At 45.0% G+C, this 24,906-nt stretch overlaps 2 protein-coding genes across 2 annotated transcripts in view; both read left to right on the top strand.

Moving 5' to 3' along the window:
* LOC139389867 (protein Niban 2-like) overlaps window positions 1-9,573 on the top strand; it is a 47,063-nt gene extending 37,490 nt beyond the window's left edge. The window contains exon 14 of the mRNA XM_071136861.1: window positions 5,702-9,573. Within this exon, the coding sequence (XP_070992962.1) occupies window positions 5,702-6,924 (1,223 nt within the window). The 3' untranslated portion in view covers window positions 6,925-9,573. The remainder of the gene's footprint in view (window positions 1-5,701) is intronic.
* A 6,700-nt stretch (window positions 9,574-16,273) lies between these two features.
* Window positions 16,274-24,906, top strand: part of LOC139389782 (neural proliferation differentiation and control protein 1-like) — a 42,244-nt gene continuing 33,611 nt past the window's right edge. Inside the window, exon 1 of the mRNA XM_071136729.1 lies at window positions 16,274-16,632. Coding sequence (XP_070992830.1) covers window positions 16,530-16,632 — 103 coding nt within the window. The 5' untranslated portion in view covers window positions 16,274-16,529. The remainder of the gene's footprint in view (window positions 16,633-24,906) is intronic.

Genomic DNA, 24,906 nt, shown 5'->3' with positions numbered 1-24,906 from the left:
ATGTTTCACACTACAATAAAGGTCTTATTGTAAATGTCTATCTACAAACAGTGTAATAATATAATACATACATTTAAAAGCAGGACACTGTGACGTTCATTATCCCTCTGAAGAGTATAAATTAGGCTGTTTGAGAAGGTTTGAATCCTAAGATACCTGCCTATGCGTTGTTTGAAGTACAATAGACCAATAGCTACTGTTGTCGGCCAAAGCTGTGTGCTTAACACTAAAGTAGAGCATGGGTGAAATACTTTCTTAAAATGTATTCATTTTTAAATCTCTACCCGGCACAGCCAGAAGAGGACAGGCCACCACTCAGAGCCTGGTTCCGCTCTAGGTTTCTTCCTAGATTCATCTTAGGGAATTTTTCCTAGCCACTGTTCTTCAACATCTGCATTGCTTGCTGTTTGGTGTTTTAGGCTGGGTTTCCGTATAGCACTTTGACATCGGCTGATGTAAAAAGGGCTTTATAAATACATTTGCTTGAAATAGGCATTGTGGTGCTCGTGAGTTTTTTCTTTTTTGGCTCAAGGCCAATGCCTACTTCTCACTTAACACAAAACATTTTTGTGCTACATTTCCATGGTTTTTACACCGAAAGGTGATTAAACAACATTTCCACATACAAATAGTGTAATTTGCACCTAAAAGTTGTTTTACAAATTTGTGTTTTGTCTCACTTCATTTATTGTCCATGGCCCAGTTTCCCCAAAGCATCTTAAGGCTAATAAGTTAATTAGAAATTTTGAAGGAGCATCGTTAAATCTCAGCTGTTTCCCAAAACCAAAAGGTCAAATGCCAACCATTTTATCTCGAGTTCATCTGTTATCGTCACTGCTGTCTACATCCCTCCTCAGGCCAACACCTCCCTGGCACTCAACGATCTGTACGAGGCTCTAAACAAGCAGGAAATCGTGCACCCAGAAGCTGTACTTTTTGTTGCCAGGGATGTTGCTAAGACACGTGATGCCCAACTTCTAACAGCACGTCTCCTTGGCCACGAGAGGCGCTAAAGTTTTTATACTCTTGCTATTCCACACAAGCGAGCTGACAAGGGCTGAAACATAACATTTGGAAAAAGTCAAGGGATCTGAATACATGTTTTCTCTGAATAAGCTTTCAAGGAAAGCGGGATACCTAGTCAATTGTACAATTGAATCAGAGAGGGGGCTGCCTTAATCGACATACAGTTTTGGCAGCCGGGGAACAGTGGGTTAACTGCCTTGCTCATGGGGAAGATCGACAGTTACTGGCCCAATGCTCTAACCACCTGCCTCCCCTTTATCGTAGTACAATAAAGGTCAAATACACAGCATTTCAAACAGTCTGCAATTACTAGATGAATTCAGGTCACGTGAAATAAGTCTAAATATAAGCCCCACTAATTTCATTATTTTAGAAAATAGTTTTACCTGCTTTTTTGCAGTAATCACTGGTCTGGCTTTGAAGTCTACGGAGATGCACTTCTCGTAAAAAAAATAAGTAAAAAAAACAGAACCATGCATAATGCACATTCACTAATAATGACTAACTTCATGTAGCAGCCATTTATACGCAATGTAGCACAAGACAAACTGAGCGTTACTTTTCCAGAATCATTGTTCATTGATAGTTCTGTTTTAGTAGTGTCTGCTCTTCGTGCAATTTGAGTTTAGACATATAAAGCTTAACTTCTCCTCTACATTAAAATAATGTCTCTGTATTTCTGTGTCCATATGACCCATTCTGTTGGACCAAACCTCAAATGCAGGTAGGGAGTTGAAACCACTTGTCAGAGAGGAAGTTTCACTCTAGACAAAATGTCTAAAATAAGCCCAATGCGTTTCTATGGGCTTATTTTGGACCTAAGCTGGTCGCCCGCCTTTGAGACTACTCCCATTGTTAGGGTGGAGACAGGATCATATCGCCATTATAGTTAGATCAATGTTGTAAATAGGAAGGTGCACACAGCACAGAAGGAGATGATACCAAAAAGACAGCATGAGAACAAGCGAACATAATCACTCGGGGAAAATACAAAAAAAGTGATTCTTGCAATACAGGCATTTGGAATATTGCACAAAAACACATTTTAATTAATCAAATGAATTTGATATCCTGTGACGTGCTCGATAGAAAAATGGTCAGATGAAGCAGAGTCTAGGATACAAGACTGCTTTGCCAGTAAGGACTGAAATATAACTTTGCCAATAACATTGAGAAGTTTACGACCTCCGTCACCGGCTTCATAAGATAGTGCATCGACAACATTTAAAGTTCAAACAAAAGCCCTGGATTAACACTTAGATATGCGCCAAGCTAATGGACAGAGCCACCACATATGGGGCTTTAGCAGCCTGAGGCTAGAGTCATTGCTACGACTGCATACAAGCAGTCCCGCTACGACCTCCACAGATTCATCTAAAATGCAAAAGGACAATACAAGAATAAGGTGAAATTCTTCTACACCGGTTCTGATGCATGTCAAGGACTACAGTCTATTATGAATTATAAAAGAGGACCCAGCCCTGAACTGCCTAATGATGCCTCTACCAGATGAACTGAATGCTTTTTATGCAGTCTTTAACAAAAACAGAGCTTTGCAAGAGGGCCCCCACTGTCCTGGAGGACAGGATGATCTCGCTCTCCGAGGTTGACATGAAATTATTTTATTATTATTATTATTATTATTATTATATATTTTAAACGGATCAACAATCCTAAGGCTGCATTCCGGTGCGTGACCTCGGGGCATGCACAGACCAGCTAGCTGGCGTCTTCACTGACATTTCAGCCCTGTTTCCTGCTGACTACCATCATTGCTGTTCCCAAAAACTCTAAGGCAACTAAGCCGATCCCATGTGGTGATGATACGCAACAACACAGGGAGCCACTCCGAAGGGACTGCGTTCACAATAAGCTTTCCTCAGCTGGACTCCATTCCTGTTTTCCTACTGCACTGTTCTCATGAGATGCGTGAAGTTAAAGTTGCAGAATGTGGGACTTCAGTTCCTGTCTAGTGGAGTACTGACCGATTTTTAGGTTTTTGCTTGGAGTAGAAGTCATTTTCTACTTCTGTCTCCGTCCACGATAATTGAGAAATTCAATAAGCATTTCTCTACGGCTGGCCATGCTTTCCTCCTGGCTACCCATACCCCGGCCAACAGCATAGCACCCCCCGCAACTACTTGCCCAAGCCTCCCCAGCTTCTCCTTCACCCAAATCCAGATAGCAGATGTTCTGAAAGAGCTGCAAAACCTGGACCCGTACAAATCAGCCGGGCAAGACAATCTGGACCCTCTCTTTCTAAAATGATCCGCCGCCATTGTTGCAACCCCTATTACTAGCCTGTTCAACGTCTTTCGTATCGTCTGAGATTCCTAAAGATTGGAAAGCTGCCACGGCCATCCCCCTCTTCAAAGGGGGTGACACTCTAGACCCAAACTGTTACAGAACTAAACCCATCCTGCCGTGCCTTTCTAAAGTCTTCGAAAGCCAAGTTAACAAACAAATCACTGGCCATTTTGAATCCCACCGTACCTTATCCGCTGTGCAATCCGGTTTCCGAGCTGGTCACGGGTGCACCTCAGCCACGCTCAAGGTACTAAACGATATCATAACCGCCATTGATAAAAGACCACTGTGCAGACGTCTTCATCGACCTGGCCAAGGCTTTTGACTCTGTCAATCACCGTATTCTTATTGGCAGACTCAACAGCCTTGGTTTCTCAAATGACTGCCTCGCCTGGTCCACCAACTACTTCTCGGATTTCAGTGTGTCAAATCGGAGGGCCTGTTTTCCGGACCTCTGGCACTCTCTTTGGGGGTACCACAGGGTTCAATTCTCGGGCCAACTCCTTTCTCTGTGTATATATCAATGTTGCTTTTGATGCGGGTGATTCCTTGATCCACCTACGCAGACAACACCATTCTATATACATCTGGCCCTTTTGGACACTTAACAAACCTCAATGAGCTTCAATGCCATACAACACTCGTTCTGTGGTCTCCAACTGCTCTTAAACTCTAGTAAAACTAAATGCATGCTCTTCAACCGATCGCTGCCTGACTGGCATCACTACTCTGGACAGTTTTGACTTAGAACATGTGAACAACTACATACCTAGGTGTCTGGCTAGACTGTAAACTCTCCTGCCAGACTCATTAAGCATCTCCAATCCAAAATTCAATCTAGAATCAGCTACCTATTTCGCAAAAGCCTCCTTCACTTACGCTGCCAAACAACCTCATAAAACTGACTATCCTACTGATCCTCGACTTTGGCGACGTCATCTACAAAATAGCCTCCAACACTCTACTTAGCAAATTGGATGCAGTCTATCACAGTGCCATCTGTTTTGTCACCAAAGCCCCATATACTACCCATCACTGCGACCTCTATGCTCTTGTCTGGTGGCCCTCGCTACATATGTCACCAGACCCACTGGCTCCAGGTCATCTATAAGTATTTTCTAGGTAAAGCCCCACCTTATCTCAGCTCACTGGTCACCATAACACCCACCTTTAGCACGAGCTCCAGCAGGTATATCTCACTGGTCATCCCCAAATCGAACACCTACTTTGGCTGCCTTTCCTACCAGTTCTCTGCTGCATATGACTTGAACGAATTGCAAAAATCGCTTTAGTTGGAGATTTATCTCCCTCACTAACTTTAAGCATCAGCTATCTGAGCAGCTTACCGATCGCTACAGCTGTACACAGCCCATCTGTAAATAGCCCATCCAACCTCCTACCTCATCCCATATTGTTTTTATTTATTTTGTTCTTTTGCACACCAGTATTTCTACTTGCACATCTATCACTCCAGTGTTAATTTGCTAAATTGTAATTACTTCGCTACTATGGCCTATTTGTCTTACCTCTTTACTCTATTTGCACACATTGGATATAGATTTGTCTAATGTGTTATTGACTGTACTTTTGTTTATGCTATGTTTAACTCTGTTGTTTGGCGCACTACTTTTCTTTATCTTGGCCAGGTCGCAGTTGTATGAGAACTTGTTCTCAACTGGCCTACCTGGTCAAATAAAGGTAAAATAATAATAATAAAACGTCTTGTCTCACTCTTCATAAGGGCAACTGGTTCACTTCCTTGTAACGAGTTAGGGTTCAACATAAATCTGAAAAAGAGCACAGAGAATATAATACGTAGGCATCGAGCGAAATTCTCTCATCGTGCTACCAAATAACCGTCATGTTCATAACCAGTGGCTATGGATGAAATGTATAAAAGTATTTGTACAAAACATACAAACATGTATATTTTGAAACACACAATTTGACTAAATGTGTGAACATTTAAAAATGTATGCTTATTTGGGGGAATTTAAACAGTTAACCTGTATTGCAAAAAGTTAATAAATTAAAAACGGTATAGGGTTCTTGGTAACGGACAAACGGATCCTGACGAGAGGGGGAGAGTTGTGTACCTCCAAGTTGATTTGCAAAGTTTTCATTGATTATTGGTGTTCTATTGGCATAGTGATGGGAAGATTTGAATTTAACATCCCGTAGTCTATACTATTTGAATGCGTTATGTATTCGGTGCATGGAAGAGTACTCATGTGCTGTAGCTATGGCCCAGAGTTCTTCCTTACCAAGTGACCTCAGTAGGGAAAACTCCAGGCTGTGTTAAGAGCTACTTCTCCTGTGGTCTGTGTACAATGTCTTAATGTCTCTCTCTTCTTCCCTCTTACTGTAGCTGTCAAGGAGGCAGCAGTCCAGAGAAGACACAACCTTTACAGGGACAGCATAGTGCTGACCAGCAGTGATCCCAACCTCCACCTGCTGGGGGATAACCCTGCCATCGACTGGGCTGGGGAGTATGGGACAGGACAGGAAGAGGTGGAGACTGGGGACAGCACAGGAGGGGCGGCCCAGAGGAGGCGCAGGATGAAGCAGGTAGTCTCTATGATCCAGCTGGATGGCTCTCCCATCCTGGAGTCCCGTCTGGACATCCCCATGGTGGACAGCATTCCTGAGGAGGGAGTGGACCAGCCTGAGGAGGGAGTGGACCAGGACACCGATGCCCCCTCATCTCCAGAGAGGGTCCACCAGGAACCAGCCAAAGTTAATGGAACCAGTCTGAAAGGAAAGAGAAAGGCCCCTCCTCCTCCAGTCCAGCCAGAGAACATTCCATCCCCTGCCCTAACCAATGGCTCTGTCCTAGAAGGTGAGCCGGCGACAATCTTGAGTGAGGCCCCAGAGATACAGACCAAAATCTCAGAAGATTTACCCCAGGGAGATGAGTGTGCGATGAAGTCCACAGAGGCCAAGAGCTTTTTACACGACCCTGAGAGCACAGCGTCATCCATCGAGAGTGCCATACGGGAGATTGACAATGCAGTGCAGGGAGAGGACAGCGAGCCAGCTGTGGAGATAACTGTACTGGAGGCAGTGACAGAAGTTTCACCCTCAAGCCAGGATAGTGTACCCTTTAGCAAAAAGGAGGAATCTTTAAAACCAATTCAGCAGGAGGCTCTGGCACCAACAGCTTTTAGCCAAGAGGAAAGCACTCCTTCCAGTTTAGAGGAGGTATCGTCCTCACTCTCTACTCAGACTGGAGTAGCAGCAACACCCGTAGCAAAAGAGGAGATCCCCACACCAACAACCCTGGACAGCAAGCAAATCCCTGCAGCCATACCAACAGAAATGCCTAAAGCCATACCAACAGCCCTGGAGACGGAGCAAGTCCCTGTCCCAGGACCAATGCCAGGGGAGCTAGAGAGCGCTTCAGTAGTCAGACCAGAGTTGGAACAGGCCACAGTGGATTTGGACTCCCTGTCCCCGCCACATGACAACAGTGGCTTCCAGTCTCTCACCAGTGAGGCAGTGAAGAAGGATGCTGCCCCCAGTACAGAGGGGCCAGAGGCAGTAGAGGTGGTCCCTGAGGCAGGGGGTGATGGAGTGACTGGGGTCCAGTAGGGAACAGCAGAGCGAATGACTGGCCCAGTAGGGAATGGCAGCACAGAACAATGACTCTGAGACCGGAAAGGTGGAGAAGGACTCCAGGAAGGCAGAGAGTCAGTGAGGAATTCATCTTCGTTTAGGCTGTATGTTGGCATTGATTTAGATGTGGGGGGGTTTTCTGAAGACAGGCATATTATACTATATTAACCTAATCTCACAAAAGCATAGACAATTTAATACATGGAAAATGGTTTGTATACAGTAGTTTTCCATTAGATCAACTGATTTGGTTTATACCTTCAAGATAATTCTAATGTTCTAAACATTTTTGTTGTACTAATATTATCTACCAATACTAAATCAGTCTGTACCTTAGGTGGGGCTCAAGTACAACTTGAATGTCTCTTGTTTTTGTGTTTCTATATTTTGACAGACATTCCAACTGATAAAGCATGTGCATTCCATTCAACCCACATTCCAGTTAATAACATGTACATTGTAGTCCGAGTGCCAGATGTTTGTGCGCTCGTGCCAACTCATTGTCACTCATTTCATGCCAAACATGGTTTGATAATGAATGGAATTGACAAGCGCACAAACAAATGTGGGACCAGGCTATGTGTGTATTGCATTGCATTACATCCACACAAGGGGAACTCATTCCATGATCCTTTTTTAGTATATATTCACTGTGTAGTGAATGATGAGGACGATTGAAGGACCCAGTTGTCCTCGTCATGGTGTTCTGTAAATATGAAATCGCACAATTCAGGTGCTGTTCTTGGTTGTGTATACAAAATCTTAGACACCTTCCTAATATTGAGTTGCACCCCCTTTCCCCTCAGATCCGCCTCAATTCGTTGGGTCATGGACTCTACAAGGTGTCATGCGTTCCACAGGGATGCTGACCCATGTTGGCTCCAGTGCTTCCCACAGTTGTCAAGTTGTTTTGGGTGGTGGACCATTCATGATACACACAGGAAACTGTTGAGTGTGGAAAAATCCAGCATCGTTGCAGTTCTTGACACAAAGCGGTGCGCCTGGCACCTACTACCACTTCCCGTTCCAAGATGCTTAAATCTGGTCTTGCTCATTCACCCTCTAAACGGCACACATCCACAATCCATGTCTCAAGGCTTAAACATCTTCTTTAACCTGTCTCCTCCCCTTCAGCTATACCGATTTTGAAGAGGATTTAACAAGTGACATCAATAATTGATCATAGCTTTCACCTGTATTTACCTGGTCAGTTTGTCATGGACAGGACAGGTGTCCTTAATGTTTTATACACTGCGTATAATGTTCAGTGGCATCATTGATTTGTTTAAAGTTTGCTTAGTAAACCCTCTGATCTGCACTGCTGCTCCACCAGTTGGCTTAACCCTGAATCTACATGCTGTCTAGCGTGCTGCTTACCCACGGTGTTAAATTGTATTTCGATTGGACCACGGCAAGGTGTGCAAAGCTAGAGCTAGCCATAGCGAAATAAAAATCTTGAGTATTTATTCCATAGATTCAACGACCAATATGTCCTTGTTATCTTATTGGTGTTTTCTTATTGGTGTTTGTTTGTATGTCCCACTACTTTCATACAGTTGCTCTCTGAAGTTTCCTGTCAGTTTAATATGTCTTATTATCAGAGGACTTCAAATACTTTTGTAATCGTGCTTCAGTCTTCAATAATCTTCTGGGATATTTGATGGAAAGGTGCCTGGGAATCGAGCAATCCTGTCTCATGGAATACAGGAAAACATTGCATTCAAAGTACCTTTTCTATTTTCTATTTCAAATTGTCATTTCAATCTGTCAAATATAATGATAGGCACAACTGTTCTGTTATATCATGGCATGGAAATCATAGCAAAATACAACATCAAATGAGTAATGCTATTTGATATGTCCTTAATATTTTACAAGTTATTATTGATATGACTGGGAATACCTCAGTTCTGACATTGAATGGTTCCTAACAGAAAAGGCCTCTGTACATACAGTATTAAATACATTGTTGGCCCTTTTCACCACCATAGTCATTCGTTTTGCAAAGACTATAGTACAAATTACATATCTTCAGTGCCTTCATTGATATGCATGTTTTTTTCCCCCCCAATTTCCTCCCTTCTATTTATGATGTATTGCACACTGCCTTATGTCCCCAACCCACACTGCCTTATGTCCCCAACCCACACTGCCTTATGTCCCCAACCCACACTGCCTTAGGTCCCCAACCCATCCCGTTTGATGAGGGTACTTTTAGATTTGTTTTACTCAATGTTATACAGCAGACTTATTGATTTCATAAATAATTAAGTATGTTGGTCTGTTATGGTTTTCCTTTGGAACACACAGGTTTGTTAAAGGGGGCAATCTGGGAATTGAAACACAATCGTGGGCATCCTGACACTACTGTTGGCAAACAGGTGAGGGATGGGAATGGAGAAATGTTACCACTCAAATTCCAAAATGGATGTGCCAATCGCAGATTGCCCTCTTTTTAAATTGTTGTTGGGTTCATGTGGAGCAGTATTTAAGCTTGCATTCACATTGACTGTCATAATTCCTCATGTATTTTTCTCCATTGTTTGAAAGCAACGTAATTGTAAACATGGTTAAAAGTTGAAATAAAAACAAATCAATATGGTTAAAATGTACCATTGATGGTCATTCCTTGTGTCCATAGCCCTGTATATGATTGATCTCATTTCTCCAGCCCCATCCCTCCGCATTTGTTCTAAACAGTGGTGGGGTGCCTGCTTTATTGTTTCAACTGCAGATTCATAGTTCACCAGAGATGCATGAACCAATCTGTCTGAAGGGAGACGTAGTAGCCATAGTCTGTTTTTAGGAAATGCCAACTGTAGAGACTACAGGCCTACTACAAATGTATAGTATGTATAACCCACATTAAATAGTGATCTTCCACGAACCAAATGAAAGATCCCTCTTAAAAACGTTAGGTAATATTTCAAGAGACCTTTGTTCAATGTTTTGGATCTCCTATTTGAGCCTTTTATTATGTAACCTTGGTGTCACGTCTTATGCACTTGATGTATGAATCATCAATGTGCACTAATAGAGATTATTTTCCTCCTTGGAAAAAATAGCAAAGTGTTATTTATGAACACAATTTCTTTCAGAACTGGTGGAAAGCACTAGAACTGGGTTCCCCAACTGGTGGGTTAAAAAAAACATTGTTAGACATAAGACTGTAAAAACACCTGCAAATTAGCGCTAACGGATTTTAATTTTGGAAATCTGTTAAAGTATTCCCATGCATAGTAGAGTGAAGTATACAAATCAGTGACATTTAAAATGAGGGAGGGTGATATAAAAAAATGTTTAAAAAAAATCATGAGCATGGCCTTATTTCTATTACTGTCACGTTCTGACCTCTATTTCCTTTGTTTTTGTATTTATTTAGTATGGTCAGGGCGTGAGTTGGGTGGGCAGTCTATGTTTGTTTTTCTATGTTTTTGGGCAGTTCTATGTTTTCGGCCTAGTATGGTTCTCAATCAGAGGCAGGTGTCATTAGTTGTCTCTGATTGAGAATCATACTTAGGTAGCCTGGGTTTCACTGTTTGTTTGTGGGTGATTGTTCCTGTCACTGTGTTTGGTGTCACAGGATAGGACTGTTTTGCGTTTTCACATTTCTTGTTTTTGTTAGTTTGTTCATGTGTAGCGATTTATTAAAACATGAATAACCACCACGCTGCGCTTTGGTCCGCTTCTCTTCCTCCTACAGACGAACGCCGTTACAGAATAACCCACCACAACAGGACCAAGCGGTGTGGTAATGGGCAAAGGAAAAAGCAGCAGCAGGAGCAGCGCGAGGAGGTATGGACATGGGAGGACGAACTAGACGGTAAAGGACCTTGGGCTCAGCCAGGAGAGTATCGCCGCCCCAAGGAAGAACGGGAGGCGGCGAAAGCGGAGAGGCGCTGGTATGAGGAGGCAGCGCGGCGTCGTGGATGGAAGCCCGGGAGTCAGCCCCAAAAATTTCTTGGGGGGGGGGCTAACAGGGAGTATGGCTACGCCAGGTAGGAGACCTGAGCCAACTTCCTGTGGTTACCGGGGGGCTAGAGAGACCGGGCAGGCACCGTGTTATGCTGTGGAGCGCACGGTGTCCCCAGTGCGGGTGCACAGCCCGGTGCGGTACATTCCAGCTCCGCGTATCGGCCGGGCTAGAGTGGGCATCGAGCCAAGTGCCATGAAGCCGGCTCTACGCATCTGGTCTCCAGTGCGTCTCCTTGGGCCGGCTTACATGGCACCAGCCTTGCGCACGGTGTCCCCGGTTCGCCTGCATAGCCCAGTGCGGGCTATTCCACCTCGCCGCACTGGCAGGGCGACCGGGACCATTCAACCGGGTAAGGTTGGGCAGGCTCGGTGCTCAAGAGCTCCAGTGCGCCTGCACGGCCCGGTCTATCCGTCACCACCTCCACACCCCAGCCCTCCGGTGGCAGCTCCCCGTACCAGGCTGTCTCTCCGGCCCATCCGTCCAGAGCCTTCCTCCTCTCCAGCGCTGCCGGAGTCTCCCGCCTCTCCGGCGCTACCAGAGCCTCCCGCCTGTCCGGCGCCTCTGCCGGAGCCTCCCGCCTGTCCGGCGCCGCTGCCGGAGCCTCCCGCCTGTCCGGCGCCGCTGCCGGAGCCTCCCGCCTGTCCGGCGCCTCTGCCGGAGCCTCCCGCCTGTCCGGCGCCTCTGCCGGAGCCTCCCGCCTGTCCGGCGCCTCTGCCGGAGCCTCCCGCCTGTCCGGCGCCTCTGCCGGAGCCTCCCGCCTGTCCGGCGCCTCTGCCGGAGCCTCCCGCCTGTCCGGCGCCTCTGCCGGAGCCTCCCGCCTGTCCGGCGCCTCTGCCGGAGCCTCCCGCCTGTCCGGCGCCTCTGCCGGAGCCTCCCGCCTGTCCGGCGCCTCTGCCGGAGCCTCCCGCCTGTCCGGCGCCTCTGCCGGAGCCTCCCGCCTGTCCGGCGCCTCTGCCGGAGCCTCCCGCCTGTCCGGCGCCTCTGCCGGAGCCTCCCGCCTGTCCGGCGCCTCTGCCGGAGCCTCCCGCCTGTCCGGCGCCTCTGCCGGAGCCTCCCGCCTGTCCGGCGCCTCTGCCGGAGCCTCCCGCCTGTCCGGCGCCTCTGCCGGAGCCTCCCGTCTGCCCGGCGCCTCTGCCGGAGCCTCCCGTCTGCCCGGCGCCTCTGCCGGAGCCTCCCGTCTGCCCAACGCCGCCAGCGCCGCCCGTCTGCCCAGCGCCGCCAGCGCCGCCCGTCTGCCCAGCGCCGCCAGCGCCGCCCGTCTGCCCAACGCCGCCAGCGCCGCCCGTCTGCCCAGCGCCGCCAGCGCCGCCCGTCTGCCCAGCGCCGCCAGCGCCGCCCGTCTGCCCAGCGCCGCCAGCGCCGCCCGTCTGCCCGGCGCCGCCAGCGCCGCCCGTCTGCCCGGCGCCGCCAGCGCCGCCCGTCTGCCCGGCGCCGCCAGCGCCGCCCGTCTGCCCGGCGCCGCCAGCGCCGCCCGTCTGCCCGGCGCCGCCAGCGCCGCCCGTCTGCCCGGCGCCGCCAGCGCCGCCCGTCTGCCCGGCGCCGCCAGCGCCGCCCGTCTGCCCGGAGCCGCCAGCGCCGCCCGTCTGCCCGGAGCCGCCAGCGCCGCCCGTCAGCCAGGTGCCGCCCGTCAGCCAGGGGCCGCCAGTGCCGCCCGTCAGCCAGGGGCCGCCAGTGCCGCCCGTCAGCCAGGGGCCGCCAGTGCCGCCCGTCAGCCAGGGGCCGCCAGTGCCGCCCGTCAGCCAGGGGCCGCCAGTCAGCCAGGGGCCGCCAGTGCCGCCAGTCAGCCAGGGGCCGCTAGAGCCCCTCCGCCCGGAGCAGCTGTCCCTCTGTCCCGAGCAGCTGTCCCTCTGTCCCGAGCAGCTGTCCCTCTGTCCCGAGCAGCTGTCCCTCTGTCCCGAGCAGCTGTCCCTCTGTCCCAAGCAGCCCCTCTGTCCAGTGGGGTCATTGAGAGGGGTGGGCATGGTGAGTAAGCCACGGAGGCGGACAATAAGGCGGACTGAGACAATGGCGAAGTGGGGTCCGCGTCCCGCGCCAGAGCCGCCACCGCGGACAGACGCCCACCCAGACCCTCCCCTATAGGTCAAGGTTTTGCGGCCGGAGTCCGCACCTTTGGGGGGGGGTACTGTCACGTTCTGACCTCTATTTCCTTTGTTTTTGTATTTATTTAGTATGGTCAGGGCGTGAGTTGGGTGGGCAGTCTGTTTGTTTTTCTATGTTTTTGGGCAGTTCTATGTTTTCGGCCTAGTATGGTTCTCAATCAGAGGCAGGTGTCATTAGTTGTCTCTGATTGAGAATCATACTTAGGTAGCCTGGGTTTCACTGTTTGTTTGTGGGTGATTGTTCCTGTCACTGTGTTTGGTGTCACAGGATAGGACTGTTTTGCGTTTTCACATTTCTTGTTTTTGTTAGCTTGTTCATGTGTAGCGATTTATTAAAACATGAATAACCACCACGCTGCGCTTTGGTCCGCTTATCTTCCTCCTACAGACGAACGCCGTTACAATTACAGCATATTGGATGACTGTCATTCATATTCCATTCAACCAGCTCAATGTAACATCAATGGGTTCAGGCTACTACATGATACTAACATTTTCCCTATACCCATGATGACATTGCTACAACCTAGCCTATGAATTAAAGTACAAGGTGCACAGGTCAAGAGACATTTTTGTAATCAAGGTGACCGACGGTGACACATTCAATACCGCCTTGCACACTCTTGCCTGCATCTAGCTGATCTAGGATGAAATCATTAGTCCAACAGTTGCAAATGAGAGTTTCTGTTGAACAAATTCAGGTATCTTCGTTCCATTTTCTTTCCGTTTTAAGAAACATTTTCAACCGAATCGGCGGAATGAATACAGCCCTAATCACATACAAACACAGTTCAATTTCATAGCAGCCACATTCAAACAGCATGAACATTTTGCATGAACACATTGCTTATCGCATCTACGCGCTCTCCTCTCACTTTTTTATTTCGCTTATAGACTTCGGTGCACAACACCGCTCTCTGACCAGGCGTAAAAAACCTTTCCAAGCCAAACCATATAACCGCTACCCATAGCCTGCATTGTCACCATATTAGCTAACGACCTTATTAATGTCATACTCAACATGTCTACCATTTTTATTTATTTGATCTTTTTTTTATCAGGGAGTAATACTGAGATGAAGGCCTCTTTTACAGATGAGCCCTGAAATACATGAATTACAGAAAAAACATCAAAATATAAACACAAAATGCAAGCAGAAAGAAACATCAGTAATAAGGTCCTTAATCAGCTAGAACTAACGCATTCGTAAACCCGCTACAATCATGCAGTACAGTTTCAGTTGGTGGCAATAAATGAAAGCCTTGACTTGGAAGAGTTCCAGTGTTGGATAGCCACAGCCAGCTAGCTAACATAGTATCACTCTGTTTTGAGCCGGGTGTTTGAAAAGTGATAAAAATACAATTAAGTATTGTGCTCTCCCGCTTCATTTTTAAAGAAATTAATTTGTTCAAAACTGTCTTTCCCTACATTTTATCCACTGCAGTCCTAGCTAGCTGTAGCGTATGCTTTCAGTACTAGATTCATTCAATGATTCTTTGATTGGGTGGATAACATGTACGTTTATGCTGCAAGAGCTCTGACAGGTTGGAGGACATCCTCCGGAAGTTATTATTTATGTGTAAGTCTATAGAATGGGGTGAGAACCATGAGCCTCCTAGGTTTTGTATTGAAGTCAATGAACCCAGAGGACGGAAACTATTCTGTCCTCCGGCTACCACATGACGCTACTCTACAGAGTTCTGTTGAGGCTATTGTAGACCTTCATTGCAAAACAGTGTTTTAATCTATTATTTGGTATAGTTTTATCAAAAAATTATAAATGTTTCACTAGATTAATGAAATTCACTAAGGAGGATAGTCTTCGACTTCCTCTTCTGAGGTTTGAAATTATTGTTTTAGTGTCTGCTTCTTGCAGTGAATTTGCAGTTCACAAACTATTTGTAATTATGTTCAGGCCCCCTGACCATCCGCTCAATTAAAATGTGTCCCGGGGCTAAATGTAGTTCATGATCCCTGCACTAGAAGCACTAGTCTAGTGTCTTATGAAATGCACCTTTTTGTATTTTCCTCTTCTGTACTGTCTATTACATTGACTAGATAGCCACGTGACAGCTCTAACAATGGAAATACATGTCCTCAAAGATGGAAGCAGGCGGTAGGAGGCGAGATCAGATGGGGCCATCGTAGCCAAGGAGAGGGCAGATACTCCATAGAGATAGAGGACTCATCTTTGTATCTGTGACATAGTGTCTGTGATCACATGTGCAGCACCATTGAGGCTATCTCCATTTTAATGTAGTCAGTTTTATTTGTCTTCATTGGCTGATTGCGCCCAACTCATAGGAATCCCTACCCAGTTGACTACTTTAAAATAGTGGAAGCCCTCATTGGCAACGTCCATACTAAAATGGGCAATATCCATGATGAGTCCTCTAGCTCTATGAAAAGAGGCACAACTCTGATAAAGTCTTTTATGCAGCATACCACCCTGCATACCACTGCTGGCTTGCTTCTGAAGCTAAGCAGGGTTGGTCCTGGTCAGTTCCTGGATGGGAGACTAGATGCTGCTGGAAGTGGTGTTGGAGGGCCAGTAGGAGGCACTCTTCCCTCTGGTCTAAAAAAATATCCCAATGCCACAAGGCACTTCCCTGTGTAGTGTGCCGTCTTTCGGATGGGACGTTAAACGGGTGTCCTGACTCTCTGAGGTCATTAAAGATCCCATGGCACTTATCGTAAGAGTAGGGGTGTTAACCCCGGTGTCCTGGCTAAATTCCCAATCTGCCCCTCAAACCATCACGGTCACCTAATAATCCCCAGTTTACAATTGGCTCATTCATCCCCCTCCTCTCCCCTGTAACTAATCCCCAGGTCGTTGCTGCAAATGAGAACGTGTTCTCAGTCAGTTTACCTGGTAAAATAACGGATAAAAAAAATATATAAAAAAATATTTGAAAAAATTGCCAAAATGCCACGTGCATCCACTTATATCAGTGCATTTGTAACAAACTAACCATTACGACACTTGTATTCGATCAAATAAACCTCACGTAGCAAATGAGCAATTACATGTTTTGTTGCCAAATTCGACACTCACAGACCTCCATACAAAGATTCCTCACTTCGTGGTATTATTTTCGTGGGCTGAATAAAATCTCTCCCTTCGCCTCTTCCCCTCTGCCTGTAATTGCGGCTATGCGTACGGCACAATGGATTAGGAGAGCGTCGTGACGACATCGTCTACGTACCGCTCTCACCAAAGACCGACAGCTCAGCAATAACAGCCCTCACCGTCGTTTCTTCAAGCTTCACCCAATATAGCGCTCAACTCAATGGGATCCTGCGCAAAACACTGAGGAGACGGCATCGTTCACCATCGCTCTATTACCGAATCTGATAACTACAACTGAGCGCTACTCCGCACTCGGACTACATATATACAGAAGCTGAACACATTTCCTGATTTTCCTTCTGTAGTAAAGGGATGGGGGTATGACCGACCCCCGACTCCCAACTCTGTTCCATCAGTTGTAGGAGCGCTTTGCAGCATGCTATCGCCGAGAAGAGGGGTCGATCACAGGCCCGCCGCTACGATTCTAACCCAGGTTGCTGTCATTGCAATCTTCGTTTCTATGAGCGCTTGTATGCCAGGTAAGAACAACACTTTTAATATGAAGTCGTGCATGTTTTGCAGACATTTATTAAAGTTGATGTGGATGATGTCATATGCTGTCAATTAAAACATATTTGCAGATGTTACCACGTTCCCTAACATATAGTAACATATGATAGGCCTACACCAACTCATGAAAATAAGACTGTTTTCTGACCATAGGCTATTTTAGAATTTAAAAGTGATATTTCAATTGGTGTGTATTCCCATTGTGAATGTTCTGTGTTTAAGCACGTAACTTCAGAGCACCTGTGGTTTCTGTGAGGCTTGTTTTTAAATCCCCCTTCAGTTTTTTGGGGGGGATAGCTCAATTCATAGTGCATAGCACAGACTACACGAGATATTTGGGTCATGTTTCAATACATTCTGTGTATCTGAAATGGTGTATCTCAAACACTGACATATTACCTTGGGGGAGGGGGTGATAAGATGTGACGTATGGCATGTCTGTGGATACTCACACTTGAACAGTAATTACCAGAACCATAAGAAACGGCCGTTACTGACCAGTGACTACATTGCATGATTACCAGAAGGCCGGGAACCTTTATTAGGTTACCATCCTGGACTACACGACTGCAAAATGCATTACAATGATACCATGTATCATATCATCCATATGTAGACCCTTGGACGGACACACACACACTTGACTATAGTGAGGTCATGTATTGTCACCCGTGAGGTATCTTATCTTAGTGGTGAAATGGAAACTGGCTATCAGTAGGCAAGCTGTTCTGTGACACACTCCCCCTGTCAGAGAGACTACCCCTATTCAAGTCATTGGTCAGAGGTACTATGTCCATTCCAGTGATGGTATTTATGCAGTCCTGTGACACATTCCCCCTGTCAGAAAAACCAGCAGAGATCTTCTGTGTATAAAGGGCAAAAATGCATCTAATGATGCACTTTGTTGTTATACGACTGGTCTGAGGCAGTCGGTAAATAACAAGTGTTTGAAAGTGCAACTTTACTAATGATGGTTTTGGGAAACAGCTTGGAGATTTAACGATGCTCCTACGAAGGTTCTAATGATGAGTTTAGCCTTAAGATGCTTTAGGAAACTGTGCCCTGTTTATTTTGCTCCATCCCTAATCTAGCACACCTGATTTAAAAATGGGTTGATAAGCTGAATCAGGTTAGTTACAACTTGGGTTGGAGCGAAAACCCACAGGAGGGTAGCTCTCCAGGAATAGGGTTCGAGAACCCTGTTCTAGGCTGTCCTGTAACACATTCCCTCTGTCAGAGAAACCACAGAAATAGATTCACTAGAATGGGAATCCCTATTCAAGTCAATGGTCAGAGTTTCCCGTGTGGCTCAGTTGGTAGAGCATGGAGCGTTAATGGCTAATTTCTCTGAAGGGGGAAAAAAACTATCAAATTCTCTGAGAATACATTACATAATACGAATAAACAATACTCCAAGCTGCAGCTTCATACTACTTGTCAAACATAATGGATGTTTGGTTCAAATCAGATGTTGATTACTATATGTATTGAATATTATATGAATCCTTCTAAATTGAAATGACCCATGTCAGTGTAAAATGTATCCCAAACAAAAAACATAGATTTCAAAGTTTTTAAATCATACAACTCTATGCACAAGGACAGCTTTTAACAATTTACACTGATCATTTTACAAAAACATTTACTGGAAGAACTGTGCAGATGCAGAATTTAGTAAAATTATTTTGGTAAAATCTTCCTCAGTTTTCTTTGTGTCCACGTTCTCAAAAATATCTGCTCTGAAATAAGATTCAACGACATCTGCAGAAAGAATGGGGTGTCAGCTATGACATGATACATTGACTTTAAAACACTATTTTGGTTATTGAAATGCAGTAAGTGAAGTGGATTTACACCTGCTATTATTTTAATGAGCTCTGCAAGACTAAATTTGATTGGTCCGGGCAAGACCAAATCTGAACCAGTCATTGACATCTACTGACTCTACTGTGCTGACCAAACTTGTGAATCCAACTGTTTGACTACTATGACTTACCCCATTGTAGCCAATACAATTGCAGAAATTCCGTTACCTATTTTATTTATAATTTTTTGTAATGTCGAGTTTTAATCACATAATAATTAATAAACAAAATTGATATCAGTAAAAACATTAATTCATAGGTCTATCTTTACTTGTTAGCTCTGTGAACTTTCATTATCCTCCGTCCTCATGAGAGAAATGAGAAAATATCTTAAAGATATGTTTTTTTTGGTAACAGAATTTCAAGGCATAAGGTAATGTTTCTTAAACTTACAGAAGGCAGAAAAATGTAGTCATATTAGCTGGCAGGGGTCTTCAATATTATTGTGTTTTGATGTATTTCTAATACCTTTTACGACTAATACCTTTTCTATCTGACCAGAAGCCTTTGCCAATTCTACATTTTTAGGATGGAAAATGGGTAAACTATATGTATATTTGTGTGTGTGTGTATGTATATATGCCAAAACATGTAGCTTTCATTTGACACCCAATTTGACATGCTCATATGAACTTCACATGTTGGTGCTCATGGGTTATTTTACATGCCCAATGGCCAATTTAGGTGTAATCAGTTCGGCTTAATGTCTTTTAACAAGATACTGTTGCAGGAATTCTTCTGTTTCTAACTACAGAAACCCTTTCAGAACAATCTGAGAGGTGTCATGGCTTGCTGAAATGAAACTAAGCTGTTGTTAGCTCTTAAGCACAGGTAGCAATGACAGACTGGGGTGTCCTAATTTGCACCCCCTTCCATTTTACAGTGCACTACTTTCGACCAGAGCTCAAAGGGTGGTCAGAAGTAGTTTGCTATATTGGGAATAGGGTGTCATTTGGTACTTAACCTGGGTCTGTGAGCTCTGTGCTGCTGTGGATAGAAGGACTGAGAGGAGAGCGCAGGCTTCTGTTAAGGCTGTAAAATGGAGATTATAACCTGATTATAGTGCCATAGAGGAGAGCACTACAGCTGTATAGTATTCTGCTCCTTAAAAGACATGTGCTGGGCTTGCACTGCCGTCCTGCACACACTCTCACCTTATTGTTTATTCACCTTCTATGTCCAAAAAAGACTGTTTTTAGAGAGAAACATTTTGGCCACGCGGTCATGTTTTAGAGTGAAGCCGTTTCAGACCATTGGGTGACTTTTTGTCCCTGTGCCAGAGGGAGGCCCCATTTGTTAAAATTCAGATATATAATGTGGGTTTGTTTCTCCAGTCATTTGGGTAAGAAATAGGATGCAACCTCTGACTGTTCAAGGAAACCATAGGCGTTGTTCAACTCTTCTTGGAAGAGATGCCACTTGGAATACCAGAAGCACAATTAAAAGGCTATCAATGATAATTGAGAATAAGGGGATTGACATTTTAGTGTTGAGAGAAGAGAACGTTTCTGGGGGAAATCGATTGCTTTGTCGCCGTGGAGATGTTGAATTTGTTGTTTTGCTGATGCCCCAAGAGGAGGAGGGTGGATGAAAGGGGGTAGGAGAGATGGATGAATGAAAAGGTTAGCTGCCAAGGTTTATTAGATGCTGTGAAGCGTAACCGGGGCAACACGACCATTGCAGTTCTGTTTCTTTCCCCGAAGGCGTTGGTTTTGGGAGCGAGACCGAAATTTGGTTCCTTCATCTCACCTGCCTCTTGTTGTCTTACAGGCTCTCACGTCTGCAGAGGTCTTGGCTTTTGCCTCAAAAGGAAGTTCATGGACTTGCTGTTAGACTGGCAGTCCAAGGGCTTTTTTTACACAAACAAATATTTGAAGTAAGATCTGATTTAAATTAAAAAAATGTCATGTATTTCCTGGCCCAGTGTTTTGTTGTTGAATGGAAGTGAATGGAAAATGTCAATCGACTGACGTCACACATGGTGAACTAACTGGCCTGCTTGCTGCCTGTCAGCAGCTTTCAGATCTTATCGTGTCACAAAAGAATGACCAAATGTTAGATTTAGAGGTTCCAAAACCTGTCCTCTGTGCTGTGTGCGTCTTGCATAGCTGCGTTCCCCCAAGTAGTCAGAGTAGCGCTGGCTTGAAGATGAAATCCTGTTGACATGTCAGTAAGATGTTTTAGGCTTTCTGCTGATGTGGTTTGCTGCTGGCACTGGGAGGACCAGCTTTGTTCACTGTGTTTGACTGACTCTTACTGTCTCTTTCTCTCTAGCATATTTCTTTCTCGCTCTTTTGTTCTTTCTGTCTCAATCTCTCTGCTCCATCTCTCACCTAGCTGTTGTTGTGAATAACACCTCTGGTGTTGTAGGTATACTGTATGTTCAATAACTCACTTCACTCTCACAGCTCATCACAGTACTCTCTCTCAAACCATGGTTACGCTTGAACCATCTAGGATGTCATGCATGTCCTGTTTCTAATATTAGATAATTTTTTCAAAGTAACGTAAGAGGACGTTTATAGACTACTTGACATGTCTGAAACCATCTTTGCTCTTCTTGAATCCTCCTTTCTATTCTGAAGAGAGATTATAACCAAAATCATTTGAATGATAGGTTCCTATTTTTGAGAGACTTATATTGTCCATTGCAGAGATCTGTTCCCAGAAACGCTTATATCCTATGAAGATCATTTCAACCACATTCTCAAATGAAGATTTAAATGTATTTAACTAGGTAAGTCAGGGGACCATGTCTAATAATTTAGTCAGGCACTGGAATAGAAGCCTAACTGATTCCCGGCCGCTGTCACACAACCCTGATCAATGGGAATAATTTGAATCAATTATATTTAAGTCTTCATGATTTACTGATATCAGGGATGTTAGTGTGTATTATCAATCATTCATTAGGCTGTATTCTCTAATGCATGAATCTGTTTGACTTAACATTTTAATGTTGATCGGTAAATCAACATTCTAGTAACCAGATGGAAATAACATTATATTTGTGCTTTTAATTCCAAAAACATAAAGGACACTACTACTACTCTGTTTATGAATACTAATTCATCTTATGTCATATTTTCCCATCATGACTAGGGATTGCTTTATGCCCAATCTGGATGAACAGAGGTGAAATAATACGAAGTGCATTAAGAATAGAATGGGAAAAATAAAGTATATTGTAGAGGGAACATTCTTTGTCATATCTTTTTTACATTTATGCCTTAAAAAGCATTTTAAGGGCCTCCCGGGTGGCGCAGTGGTCTAGGGCACTGCATTGCAGTGCTAGATGTGCCACCAGAGACTCTGGTTTCGCGTCCAGACTCTGTCGCAGCCGGCCACGACCGGGAGGTCCGTGGGGCGACGCACAATGATACAGTAAATGAATATGTAGTGTGAAAATAACTATCAGGCTGGCAGCTGGGGCTATCTGTGTTATTATACAATACACTCTGGGGGGGGGGGGGCTCAATGACTTTCAATGGTTCACATGGACTCACGCCTGTAGGTTGTCTCAGGTGAGATCAGATCGCACTCACTACTAGACATTGTTCTGGGAATATTCAATGTCATTACCCTAGAAATAGATTTGATTTCAATGTTCAATACTGCAGACCAAATCACGTCCCCAGTCGACTTTCCCTCCATATGCAGTAGCGATTGAGCCTGGCCACGCGGTTACTTCTGAGCCTGGCCACGCGGTTACTTCTGAGCCTGCAGTATAGCTCGCTCACTGACAAAGTACTTGGAACAATTCTACGTAATACACTTGAGACCATGACCACTAGACACCATATATGCAGGGCTAACCGTAGCCTATTCTGAGACCATGGCCACTAGACAGATACTTTTGGTTATGTACTGTATGTGGACACTTGGACATCTCATTCCACAATCATGGGCATTAATATGGAGTTGTTCCCCCCACTCTTCTGGGAAGGCTTTCCACTAGATGTTGGAACATTGCTGCAGGGACTTGCTTCCATTAAGCCACGAGCATTAGTGAGGTTGGGCACTGATGTTGGGTGACTAGGCCTGGCTCGCAGTCGACGTTCTAATTCATCCAAAAGGTGTTCGATGGGGTTTATGTCAGCGCTGCGTGCAGACCAGTCAAGTTCTTCCACACCGATCTCAACAAACCATTTCTGTATGGACCTCGCTTTACACAGGAGCATTGTCATGCTGAAACAGGAAAGGGCCTTCCCCAAACTGGTGCCACAAAGTTGGAATGGTCTACAATGTCATTGTATGCTGTAGCGTTAAGATTTCCCTTCACGGAAACGAACTCTTTTCTCTGTATATATCGATGTTGCTCTTGCTGCTGACGATTCTCTGATCCACCTCTACGCAGACGACACCATTCTGTATACCTCTGGCCCTTTGGACACTGTTAACAAACCTCCAGACGAGCTTCAATGCCATACAACACTCCTTCCGTGGCCTCCAACTGCTCTTCAATGCAAGTAAAACTAAATGCATGCTCTTCAACCAATCGCTAGTCTGGATGGTTCTAACTTAGAATATGTGGACAACTACAAATACCTAGGTGTCTGGTTAGACTATAAACTCTCCTTCCAGACTCACATTCAGCATATCCAAAATTAAATCTAGAATCGGCTTCCTATTTCGCAACAAAGCATCCTTAACCTCATAAAACGGACTATCCTGCCGATTCTTGACTTCAGCGACGTCATTTACAAAATAGCCTCCAACATTCTACTCAGCAAATTGGATGTAGTCTATCACAGTCCCACCCGTTTTGTCACAAAAGTCCCATATACCCACCACTGCGACCTGTATGGCTGGCCCTCGCTTCATATTCGTCGCCAAACCCACTGGCTCCAGGTCATCTATAAGTCTTTGCTATGTAAAGCCCCGCCTTATCTCAGCTCACTGGTCACCATAGCAGCACCCACCCGTAGCACGCGCTCCAGCAGGTGTATATATATATATATATATATATATATATGTCACCCCCCAAAGCCAACTCCTCTTTGGCCTCCTTTCCTTCCGATCATTGCACCTGTACATAGGCCATCTGTAAATAGCCCACCCAACTACCTCACCCTTATTTTTTTGCTCCTTTGCACCCCAGTATCTCTACTTGCACATTCATCTTCTGCACTAGAGGTTGACCGATTAATAGGAATGGCCGATTTAATTAGGGCCGATTTTTCAAGTTTCCATAGCAATCGGTAATCAGCATTTTTGGACACCGATAATGGCCGATTAGATTGCACTCCACGAGGAGACTGCGTGGCAGGCTGACTACCTGCTATGCGAGTGCAGCAAGGAGCCAAGGTAAGGTGCTAGCTAGCATTAACCAACAATCAGTCTTAACATAATCACTAGTTAACTACACATGGTTGATGATATTGCTAGTTTATCTAGCTTGTCCTACGTTGCATATAATCGATGCGGTGCCTGTTAATTTTTCATTGAATCACAGCCTACTTCGCCAAACGGGGGATTTAACAAGCGCATTCGCGAAAAAAGCACTGGTGTTGCACCAATGTGTACCTAAACATAAACATCAACGCCTTTCTTAAAATCAATACACAAGTATATATTTTTAAACCTACCTTAATATTGCCTGCTAACATTAATTATTTTTTAACTAGCGAAATTGTTCACTTCTCTTGTGTTCTGTGCAACAGAGTCAAGGTATATGCAGCAGTTTGGGCCGCCTGGCTCGTTGTGAACTGTGTGAAGACCATTTCTTCCTAACAAAGACAGCCAACTTTGCCAAACGGGGGATGATTTAACAAAAGCGCATTTGCGAAAAAATCACAATCGTTGCACGAATGTACCTAACTATAAACATCAATGGCTTTCTTAAAATCAATACACAGAAGTATATTTTTTATTATATTTATTATGACATAACATTGAAGGTTGTGCAATGTAACAGCAATATCTAGACTTATGGATGACACCGTTAGGTAAAATATGGATCGGTTCCGTATTTCACTAAAAGAATAAACATTTTGTTTTTGAAATTAGTTTCTGGATTTGACCATATTAATGACCTAAGGCTCGCATTTCTGTGTGTTGTTATATTATAATTAAGTCTATGATTTGATAGAGGAGTCTGGCTTAGCGGTGGTAGGCAGCAGCAGGCTCGTAAGCATTCATTCAAACAGCACTTTACTGCATTTGCCAGCAGCTCTTAGCAATGCTTCAAGCATTGCGCTGTTTATGACTTCAAGCCTATCAACTCCGGAGATTAGGCTGGCAATACTAAAGTACCTATTAGAACATCCAATAGTCAAAGGTATATGAAATACAAATGGTATAGAGAGAAATAGTCCTATAATAACTACAACCTAAAACTTCTTACCTGGGAATATTGAAGACTCATGTTAAAAGGAA

Source organism: Oncorhynchus clarkii, chromosome 30 (assembly GCF_045791955.1).
Source record: "Oncorhynchus clarkii lewisi isolate Uvic-CL-2024 chromosome 30, UVic_Ocla_1.0, whole genome shotgun sequence".
NCBI classification, from domain to species: domain Eukaryota; kingdom Metazoa; phylum Chordata; class Actinopteri; order Salmoniformes; family Salmonidae; genus Oncorhynchus; species Oncorhynchus clarkii.
Note: the sequence above shows the minus strand (reverse complement) of the source record. Positions and strands in the feature narration are given on the sequence as shown.